Source organism: Acyrthosiphon pisum, chromosome X, assembly GCF_005508785.2.
Source record: "Acyrthosiphon pisum isolate AL4f chromosome X, pea_aphid_22Mar2018_4r6ur, whole genome shotgun sequence".
NCBI classification, from domain to species: Eukaryota; Metazoa; Arthropoda; class Insecta; order Hemiptera; family Aphididae; genus Acyrthosiphon; species Acyrthosiphon pisum.
Window position 1 is genome coordinate 4,040,000 of NC_042493.1, and position 12,066 is coordinate 4,052,065.

General features: G+C 25.2%; 2 protein-coding genes across 5 annotated transcripts in view; one reads left to right on the top strand and one right to left on the bottom strand.

Annotated features, from left to right (window-relative positions):
* Positions 1–8,911, top strand: part of LOC100163528 (armadillo-like helical domain-containing protein 3) — a 9,564-nt gene extending 653 nt beyond the window's left edge. For 2 of the 3 annotated variants that reach the window (XM_001952540.5, XM_029485864.1), the window contains exons 2-15: positions 556–648; positions 1,371–1,433; positions 1,505–1,645; positions 2,666–2,807; positions 3,695–3,828; positions 3,881–4,036; positions 4,956–5,122; positions 5,848–6,057; positions 6,121–6,335; positions 6,461–6,693; positions 6,806–6,932; positions 7,184–7,259; positions 7,322–7,400; positions 8,178–8,911. In XM_001952540.5, coding sequence (XP_001952575.2) covers positions 565–648; positions 1,371–1,433; positions 1,505–1,645; positions 2,666–2,807; positions 3,695–3,828; positions 3,881–4,036; positions 4,956–5,122; positions 5,848–6,057; positions 6,121–6,335; positions 6,461–6,693; positions 6,806–6,932; positions 7,184–7,259; positions 7,322–7,400; positions 8,178–8,405 — 2,055 coding nt within the window. In that variant the 5' untranslated portion in view covers positions 556–564 and the 3' untranslated portion in view covers positions 8,406–8,911. Of the gene's footprint in view, positions 1–190; positions 380–555; positions 649–1,370; positions 1,434–1,504; positions 1,646–2,665; positions 2,808–3,694; positions 3,829–3,880; positions 4,037–4,955; positions 5,123–5,847; positions 6,058–6,120; positions 6,336–6,460; positions 6,694–6,805; positions 6,933–7,183; positions 7,260–7,321; positions 7,401–8,177 lie in introns of those variants that run through there. The other variant, XM_029485865.1, reaches the window with a different exon arrangement.
* Positions 1–12,066, bottom strand: part of LOC100159991 (legumain) — a 521,349-nt gene that overhangs the window by 156,952 nt on the left and 352,331 nt on the right. The window lies entirely within an intron of this gene.

Genomic DNA, 12,066 nt, shown 5'->3' on the forward strand with positions numbered 1-12,066 from the left:
AACTATGTTAAAAAAATATTTTCAAAAAAATGTACACTTTTTGAAATACCTAATGAGTGTTGTTTGATAAAAGAATCACCCGGTATAGGTACATTGTATCTTAATGTTTATTTGTTACTACCAAGATAATAATATGTACAAAACAGTGTTATATGTTTATAATAATTGCATAGGTATCTGTATATTAGACAGAATATAAAAGAAGAATTTCTGACTGATCCATTATCAATATACAACAAAAACTATGATAGCTAGTCAGCTAGATACTTGAAATTTTCATGATACTTAAATACCTTTGTAGGTGTATACTAAAAAAGGATTTTCCAAAATTCACATTTTAAATATGAGCTCACACAGAGATTTGTTGTGTGGATTATAGGTACCAAAGACATTTTATTAAGGATTTAATCATTTATTTTATTTCATTAAAATTAAAATTATTGAAATGTATGATGTCAAGTATTTAAATTAAGTACCTATCTATATACAAAAATAGACATCTACTCCGATAAAATATTATTATAATTAAACATAATAAATTTTTGTTTGCTTTAGTTTTTAGGCATGGCGTTCCGTAGACGAAGTACATCTGGATCTAAGCCACAGCTTAAGGAGAAAGTTGTACAAATTTATGAGTCATTTTTTAAGGTAAATGAAACATAATATTTTTTCTATAATCTTTAATATCTATGTTACAAATATTGAATCAAGTTAAGTCAATAAAATATAAAATTAATATGTATAAGTAATTATATTATATTTTACATCCTAAACAGAATAGAAAATTTTTAGTTTTACAATTTGTTTTTTTTTTATTTTATCACCTAGGTTTTGTATAGCTCTACTTTTAAATAGAAAACATAGGTATACGCATCATGTCTGTAATGTTTTTCTTTTAAAGTTTTCCTTTACTGTTCAAGAATATTTCAAAAATTGTAAAACCAGTAAATTTGTTGTAAAGTATTAGCTTAAAAATCGTAACAAAGTTGATGTATTGATGTGATTTAAAATATTTAGAATATAATATGTAATCTGCTTGTAAATAAAATATAAGTAACACAATTATAAATATTTAATAATTTGAGCAAGGGTTTGCCTAACAATTTCTATTTAAAGTGATAATTTTCGATTTTAAAATTCAATGGTCCCCCAAGTGTTTTCACAATAAAAATACTAATTTTACATGTAGTTTTTGGTTTTAATATAATATTATTATCTGATTCTTTTAATTTTGAAATTTTTGAATCTTTTTGTATTCTTGTTATTTTCTATAAGTACCTACCTAGTTTCTTAAATGTCAACGATACTTCACATATTATAATATTATAACTTAGCACGAGTTTTTATACTTTCTATTTATTTTTATACAGGGTGAAGATGTATCAAAAGACAATGATAATTTTTGGGATGAATTTTTCTTACTAAAACCTAAAGTATGAATTAACTTCCTCGGTATCTAACTTCAGTTTCTATCTTTAACTAGTTTACATGTTTAATATTTTAGATATCATATATTGAGACAGAAATAGAAAAATTAAGTATTGAACAATTGATTACACTTCAAGATAATATAAGACTTTTATTTATCAAATGTATCACAACATTTGAATGCCAACATCAATTGCGTATAATATTCTCATTAAAGGTAATATTAATATTTTAATATAAAGGTAAATACTATTGATTTAGTAGTAATGTATTGGTTTTATACATTTTAAAAAATTGCAAATTTTGAAATTAATTTATTCTACTTAAATTATTAAACAAAATTGTATAGAGCTAATATTATTTTAATTTCACTATTGCAATAGTACAAATATATTATACAAATTGTGGTAAATAATCATTGTTTTACAGAAATAATAAATATTTGTTAGTACTATTCATTTTGTAGTGATCTGTCAAAAAATATTTACCAACTCCATACCTGTTAAGCTACCAATTATTCAGCATATTACATTTTAAAATTGTATACCTAATGTAAATTGTTATACTATCAATTTTAAGATATCAAACAATCCAGAAGTGACATACTGGTGATGAGTCAAAATTATGCTAGGAAACATTTCTAAAATTTGTAATTGAGTGGGTGGGTGTTTGAAAATAAATAATATGATGAGTAAACATTTACTTAAGTAAATAAATAAATATGCCTTCGATGTGAGGGTATACCAATCACAAATAGGCTTCAAAATAGTATGAGTCAACATGCCATGTGAACTGACTTCATGGCAATATAACTTACTACACTGACAAACTAGGTATAATAAATACATTTATAAATTTTAGTTATTGTGTGAATGAAATATAAAAACTAATGATTTGTTAAGAATAACACTTATAACAGGGAATACCAAATGGCAGTCTTTGGATGAACTCATCTGGCCCGTAGATAAGAAATTAAAAACACTTTTTTTAGTGGTGAATTATAAATGTGCTTTTTATTAATTTTAATTTGATTTTTGATTAGAGCCTATACACTCAATATAAACACATTGTACTAAATTTTCCTTCCAAAACTTCCTACATTTCTAAAGTAGCTCTCAAAAAATATTATTTGGTGATCCCAACTCATAGTAGGTATAATAATATTTAAAACATATTTTATTCATTTATGTATCACTTATTGTTTTATTTATTAATTTATAATTAATTTAATTTTTAGACATTGACATGTTTAGTGAGCAGTTTATACAAAAAATTTAGAATCAACCCAACATTTGAATTTATTTCTATTTTGGTGATACCAAAGGACACTGATATGGTTTTTGAGAATTTATTGGGGAAATGCAATATTATGTTACGTGGTAATAAACATGATAATTATGTGACTTAATGTGAAAAATATCCATCACATAACTAATTTATAATAGATTTATTTTTAAATACTGCAACAGTAGTTTTGATATGACCAAACATATTTTGTACTTCATCATTAACAGCATTCACTAAATGTTGTACATACTACACCTTAGATCATTTATTATGGATGGAACCGTGTCTCAATATTTGAAGCACATAATATAAGAGACGAGACACTGGTTAAGATGTGCTATCTGCATAAGTGTGTGTATACTCAGCATATTTATGCCAATAACTGCATTCTCCCTGAGTATTAATGAGTGGTAACGAGTGATAAATATGTAACGAGTATACTTGCTCATAGGGGTGCGGGATTATTTTTTTCTTGAAATTCTCGATTAAGATCGATTTATCGATTGTTGTAATCGTGCACCCCTACTTTCTCAGATAACGCATCTTAACTAGCGACTCGTCATATTTTTTACATAGGCAAGATAGGCTATGACTCCATCCATTGTATATGATCTAAGTACTGCAAATTTGGTTATTTGCTGTTGGTAATGTGATAACATTTATTTTTAAAATAAATACAAATATTTATTGGATATTAAATTGCAAAATGTATTTTTTTTAAATATTGATTTACAAGAACATATTCAAAAACAAATTTAATTAAGTAAAAACTAAAAATATAGTTAAATGTATTATTATAATTTTCTTAACTTTTTTATTGTATTCTTGAATTTTTTTAAATTTCATAAAAATTACTGTTTTAAAAATAAAGAATAATTTGTTTCCATGCGGAAATAAAAATAAATGTTCTTTTTTTATAATTTATGAATATTTTAATGTTTCAGCTAAAAATTAATGGTTATATTTTTTTTTTCTTAAGAACCCGAATGTGTTGTTGTTAAAGACTTATGTCTTCAATTTTTACTGACAATTGTTACTGGCACAGACAACCTCAATGAAAACCCGTCTCTACGCCATTTGATGACAAACAGTGTTTTTGAACCTTTGACAGAAGTACAAATTAATATTATTAATTAAATGACTTATTAATATAAATATTTTATAGGTTCTTTCAAATAATATATATCAAACATATCATGGCTATGATTCTATTTTGCTCTTGACATTACTTATGAATGTTGAAACTGCTAAGAAGACAAATCCATATGTTGTCAAATTATCGCTGTTGGACAAAGAAGATACTTTAAATGGTTATAGCCAGGTAATAATAATACATTATAACACGCATTAAAATTAATTTTTTTTAAATACTAATAGAATTATATAATAAAAAGCATTCTAAAACAATTTTAAAACTGACTACGATTGTGGCCATAGTCCAGTTGTGATGTGGTGTATAGTAATCTGACTTACTAGTTATGTATGGTTATATGGTTTCAAGTTGTTACAAAACCATTTTTAATTTAAAAATGTATATTGTCATTCAAAAAAGTAAACAATTTTAAAAAAAATAATAAGCATAAAAAATATATTTTTACGGCTAGAAATCATGTTATTTTTTTTTCAAAAACAAGTACTGTTTAAAATAATGAGTAGTTCATTATAAAAGAATCACCTGGTATATTGAGTGCAAGTCGCTCATTGTGGGTGATGACTTAAGTTCATTAATAGGTATAGAAATAAAAAGACAACATGTGGATGTGAGTGTTAAAAATAATAATGATGAGTAATTTTTTAAAACCTTGTGTTGGTATGATGTTGTATGGACCAATTTTTTTGTATGGCATAACAGACTAAAGAAGTCTTGCAGTCTAGTACAACAGCACAAAATGGAAAAGCCTTTGCCTTTCATACTCCTGTCTATCCCGTGGGAAATTTGAATCAATTTGTGCTGTTTGTGTGCTCCATCATGGTTGTTAGTAGAATTGTTGACTGTAGTGCTGTAATGATCATACATCATACTTATTTCTATTGCGGTCCACGTCTAAACCCCTTGTACACATTTAAATAAAAAATACTAATAAAATATCAGTGAACTCGTGAATCAAACCTTTACTCCTTTCATCTATATCTGACTGTTGTTATACTTATCATTTGCTTTTCCCGTTTGGTGCCTTTTATTGTTAGGAATCCATCAATAAAATATTGGTAGGATTATTATCAAATTATTATTTTTAAAGATTATAAGATGGTCATTGGAAGAAATTTGTCAACAGTATAGATCAGAAGAAATAGCGCAATACTCAAACAACACATGGTTTAATACATTTACATCGGTTGTAAGCAATATGTTATTTGTACCAGAAACTATTGAAGAACACAATATTGAATTACCTCAAGAAATAAGGTATTATTAAATTTTTTTATTACTATTATTAATTATATATTACCTGCCCTTTTTGCTTTGCAAAGTACTAAGTGTATTATTAATTTGTATTTATTTGCTAAAATCCTACTGACTACTATATCACTGATAGTAAAGTTATTATGAACTTATAAAGTAGTAGGTACTGTATCAACAACATGTGCAACAAATAAAAACATATTAATTATAAGGATAAATTATAGATTATTAGGATGTAGTTTTATAGTAGAATTATTTTAATTAAATTCATAAACATATAGATATGTGTGTGTATTTGATTTTTAAATTAGTAAGATATTTTTTTGTGATTTCAAATAAAAATAAAACACATGTCAACAATAAAGTAAACTAAACAAAATTACTTAATGAATCTAGAGATATAAATAAGTATTCCCTGAGCAATGCTCTAACCAGTTCCGGGGATTGATAGAATTTTACAAGAGAAAAATGTTCAGTAAATTGTAAGAATTTACTATAGATTACAATTAGTTCCTATTTTTATTTTTTGCATATTTTAAGAATGTTGAGAACTATAATGTTTGGACTTATTATTTTTATTATTAATAAATAATGCAACTGTCAAATATCAAATTTCCATTTTATATACTATGGATGTTATCATTTTCACTATAAAATAAAATAATCATTATTAATCAAGTTTTATTTAAGAAGCAAATAATTAAATGTATTTATTAATTAAATTTAAGGTCAATGAGTGGAATATTAATTGCATTGTATGAAGCTGTACATTACAACCGAAACTTCATGACTACATTAACGCATTGTCACACGTCCAATAACTATGAGTCACACCCCAGTGTTATGCAACAGGCGCAAGCAGTTACAAATAATCCTGATCTCAAATCACCATCAGATAATCAATTCTCCAATCTTCTAGTCACATTTTTTCAATATTGGTAAATTAAATTGTTGTTAAACCATTTGTTTTTAAATTTTAATCAATGTTTGCATCTTGTTAGTTCAATTGTAATGCAGGACACAAAGACTGAAGCAAATGCAAATAACTCAATGCTATGTTTTGTAATATTGTCTAGTATTACTGATGACCAATTTGCCAATTCACTAATGCATGATGTAAATTTACAATTTAAAGTCGATCTGTATAGATCACCTACCAGGCGATATATGTTTGTTCCAGACAAGTCACCAAAACCTCTTGCTGCTGCTTTATTAGGTAATAACTAATATCGCATTGTACTTACTGTTGGCATAGTTATTTTATGATATTCATAATTACCTAATATTATTAATGTTGTTTATCAAATAATCATTTTCATATCAATTTTGTTCATGTTATAGATTTGATGATCGAATTTATGTTGGGGCACATGATGAAAAAATTGCCACTTGACCAATACATGAAATGTATAAGCATAATTCATCGCATAATATGTTACCAAAAAAGAAATAGTGTGCGTTTATGTTACAATTGGAAAGATTTATGGAGTTCTTTAATCACACTTTTGAAATTTTTAATGACTTATGAACATCAACTTTCACAAGATATGAATATTTATGATTTAGGAATACAAGTGAGCATAGTTAAACTATAAACATACCAAAAACATTGTATAACTAAATAATATAATATATTGTATAAATCTTTTGAGTATATACATATATTAATATGGTATTGTTCAACAGATTGTAAATATATTTAACTTGTTCATTACCTATGGTGATATGCTGCTTCCATCACCAAGCAGTTACGATGAGTTGTACTATGAAATTATTAGGATGCATACAGTGTTTGACAATATATATGTCTTATGTAAGTATTTATTAAATTGCAACATAAATACAAATAATACATTTTATTATTACTTAAAATTAAACCATACCATTTAAATTATACCATTGCGTAAGTAATTTTCTGTTATTTATTACAAAAAAAGAATGACTAATTAATATATAGACATTATATTAATCAGTGAAGAGTTAAATAATATATATTTAATAAAATATAATAAAATAGTACTATTTGTTAAGTAATTACGTGTAATATGTTTTAATACATTTTAGCATCAAGAAATTCTTCATCTGTTAGTGAACACAAGTTATCTGCCACAAAATTGTCCAATTGTTTAATCAATATCAGGCAAGATATGTTTAAAATGTTATTATAGCCATAATTATTGAAGTAATACTGTTGAATTTCAGAGCCATAATCAATCATTATATACCAAAAATCGATAATTGGTTAGAAAAGAACTCAGTGACTACACCTGTTGGCGAGGAAGTAACTATTTTATTCTGATATTTAATTTATTTTAAACTTTTTTATATAATTTATCTTAAATAACTATATATCTCTTAACTAATAATTGTTTTGCCATAATGTGTTACCTATTAATTGAGGAAACAAATTAAAAAATATAAATTTAACTTGATAATTAAAAAAAAAAAGTGGGTTAGTAGATGTCACTCTGCTGTACAGTAGGTTACAAGTGGGTCAATGTATAATGGATTCTATTAAACTTGAATTCAATGATATAATATCATTGTATAAGAAAATGTATAATTAATATTAGAATATCATTATTTTTTATTCGTTTGTATGGTAATAAACAAAGCGTTAGAAATTAAAATCCCATTTTTAGTGGTTTTTCCCGTGACATTAAATAACTATTGAGAAAATCGAAAAAATATTACCTCTTTAAAGTACCATCTTGATCCAATTTGCTAAAATATAATGTAGTATATGTTAAAATCGTAGCGTGTTCATTTGGATGCGCGAACGAGTTGCACTCTTTTGCTGGACAGAGTATACTCCAATGTATTATGAAAACTTCTATTAACATTTGTATTCAACTAATACAATAAACGGAAATTTTCTTTCATTGTTTACTTACATAAATTATTATAATAAAGGAACATAAAATCTTAAAAAAATATATTTGTAATAGGTGTTTCAATTAACACTTAATAAACTCTACTTCTATTGTTTAGCATTAATTTTAACATAAACTATGTTTGTTTTCAAAATCATTGTTTTTATCGTTGCATTATTTTGTAGATTTTAGAAGTTGTAAGAAATAATTATGACACACTGACACTGAAATTACTACTGGATTGTTTGGGAAGTTTTGAGTCAAACAAATCCAATCATGATTTGTCAAGCTCATCACTTATCAAACTAATGGTGAGCAAAGTAGTTAAGGATACACGGCAATCATTAAAACATTCCAACACTGATCTTCAACAAATTCTTCAGAATTTTTCACTTTACACTAATCCATCATGAATATATTTTATCATCATAAAGCAGTATTAATGTTATATTCGAAAGCTATTCATTTAAACACGATCAAATACAACTTTAGAAAACAATTTTAATTGTGTTGCTTTTTTACGATTAGAAATTAAGATTAAAAATTATTGAACGAATTTAATAATAATTCTCATTAAATGATTTTTTTCTTCACTATATTAAAACTTTCTTATAAGTTATGTATTTTGTTTATTATTATTTATTACTTACTATATGTAAATGTTTACCAAATTTGTATTTTAAAATATATTTTATTGATTCTATATTTCTATGTATAATATATCTATGTATCTGGTGTAAACTAAAATTATAAAATAATACAAAAATTCTGTTTGTCAAACATATTTTTTCTTAAATAAATTGTTCATTGTATGAACCTTTTACAGTTAAGTTAGATTTAAACTCTAAATTATACAGATTGAAACGGATTATTGTTTAAAATTTCTTATTAAATAACAGTAATTTTTATCATTTACCAATATTGTTGTTTTACTATTTGGCCATAATACAATATGATAACACATGAGACCATGGAAGGTCTCTGATCACTTATCATAAGAGAATAATTTAAGATAGGTAATTTAATTATTGATATAATTTCTCATAGATTTATGATGAAACAACTTTGGGTGAAAGAGTTTTCAATGAGGCTTTGCATTTGAACGTAACCTGAAACCCGAATTAACCCAAATAAATAGCATAACCCAAAAACCATAATTACAAAACCGATTGAAAAAATAAACACTAAAAGACAGTTATAAAGTTAAATAATATTAAATTAATTAATTTAATGATTCACTAAAATTGAATGGACCAATTCTAGAACCAATTATGAACTACTACAATGATATAATTTAAGAGTCCATTAGCTCAGTATTGATTCATTTAATGTTTACCTTGTGATTGTTTGTGCAACTTGACATTAATTTATTAACTGCATACTTACGTCTTGTCTAACCAAAACACTTTTTTAAATCAATAGGTACATTTAAATAATTAAATGTAGCCTTAAGCAGGTATTGTATAATAATTTATTTATATTTTTACCAGAAATTAGTGTAACCACCAGCCTACCAGAATATTATGTGTAGGTATGTAATATTTACATGCATTTAAAATTCAATAAAACAAATAAATGTAATCGATTGTTGACCAAGTATTATTATCAGATTATTATAGATTCTTAAATAATACCAACTGTTTTATATTTGTGTTATTATTTATCAATTTTGTACCTGGGTACTAGATATTTCATATTTAAATAAAACCTAATAAGATGTATGATTAATACTGCAAAAAAAAAAAAATGTAATATGCAATTTTTCTTGTAAGTTACTTCTAAAGTGTCTACCTAAGTCCTTATTACTTTTTAATCTAAAATTAAATAATGATAGGAAGCCAGATAATCTCTTACAAAATTGTAGAAGAATAATCCACTAGTTTTAATTTATGATTGCTATTCTTGGAATGTATAAAAATAGTGAGTACCAAAACATAGTTTTAATTTATGATTGCTATTCTTGGAATGTATAAAAATAGTGAGTACCAAAACATCTCTGAAAATATCTGTTTTTACGAACCATAAACCAATTATTTCGAATAAAATTTAAATGTTCGAAATAAAAAACTAAAGTATTCAATACCAAAAAGTATTTAACACAAAAAAAAGTATTTAAAATACTATTCAAAATACTTCATGCTGAAAGTATTTAAAAAGTTATTCAATACTTAAAAAAATATTTGAATACTTTTACTCAAATACTTTTACTTAAATACTTTACAGGACTGATCTTAGATCATATACTATACCAGGTGATTCTTTTATCATTGAACACTCATTATTTCAAAAAGTGTACATTTTTTTGAAAATATTTTTTTACATAGTTTCAAGTCGCTTATAAAACAACGTTTTTCTTAAAAAATTATATTTATAAATATTTTTTATCCTTATAATTTTTTTAAGTTTTTTACTTTTTTGAATAACAAAATTGGGTTTTAATTTTATATTCCAAAGCAGAATATTTTTCTTAGTATTTTGATACATGAAAATCGAATTTCGGGTGAATAGTTAATGAGTTATAAATATTCAAAGTATTGATGAGCGGAGAAGTGGACAAAATTTCGCTGGGTAACCCCGTACCACTCCACTCCGCTCATCAAAACTTTGAATATTTATAACTCCCTTTTCCTCCAAATCACTTTTCCGCCAAAAGAAAAAAGTTAGTCTAGTTAGAATTCATTACTATGAATCCTGTATTTAATTTACAAAATAATTGTAATTTTGTAAGTAAATGATAATATTATGACTGACATGTACCTATGTGAAATAAAAATAAAAATAAAATGTTTATTTGATTTATAACTATTAGGTACCTATAACACTTTTTAATAGTGGTAAGAAAAACTATTATTATGAATCCTATATTTAGTTTACAAAATATTTTAATTTTATATGTAAATTATAATATGACTGACGTGTATAATATATAATATATAAATATTATTCAAATTTTAAATACTAGACTAACTTTTTTGATTTGATAGGAAAAGTGAATTGGGGAAAAGGAAAAGGTACACTTTTGTCGAAAACGGGCAACACCCGATAGAACCACTAAGGCAAGGCTGGAGTGATAGTTAAGACTCCAAATTGATATGTAATATAGTTCAGAACATTATCTGTGAAATATTGTGTTAATTTTATTGATATCACTTATACGAAAAAAATCCTTATTATTTCAAGATCCATTATTTTTTGTGTTTTTCAAACTTCAATATATTTTTTGTAGAAAAAATAAAACGATATTTCACAGCTACAGCTCTCCTTTTTATGTGAGGAAAATTTAGTTTCTTAGTTATTACTGTGGCCTCCTTGGTTCTTTCCCGCGCAAAAACAGTTTTTGCTATGTTGTACATATTTTGTAAGACGGAGACAACACATGCGGGTGTAGGCGTGTAGCATCCTCTTAAGTACCTACCTTCCTAGGTTACAAATAAAATTTTATTGATATTTATAGAAAAAAAACTAAAAAAATCGACAACTGACAATGCCCGTAAACAGCTCAAAAAGAGTCAAAACATTTTCAAAATTATTGTATGGTGTATAGAAAATAAAAATACTTAAACATTCAGTAAAAATGTTCATGTATCTACAGTTATTCGTTTTTGGATAACATTAAAATTACAAAACTGTTACCTACATGAGAAATCGAATGACTATCCAATATTGTAAAAATATGAACTTCAACCACTCATAAAAATTTAATTTGAATTGTTTGTAGACATTTTTTTTTTGTTGAAGGTAGACAAACTTATAAGGAATCTTGAATTACATTTTCAAATCTTAGATTTAAAAAGAAAAATTTTTATGGATTCTCAACTCAAAAAATTTTGCTAATTTTCGTGATTTTTCCGTATTTTTTCAATATTTGAACTTACATTTATTTACTATGTGTAAATACCACTGTAGGTACACTGGTATCCACAATATAAAATAAATACATTAAAAGTACCTAGTTCATCAAAAATAGCAACAATATTGTGATATTTTCATACTAATATTAGTGACATATTAAATACATTATACAAATATTCCAGTTTTTGTCCCGCTTAACCCCCCCCTCCCACACAAAAAAAA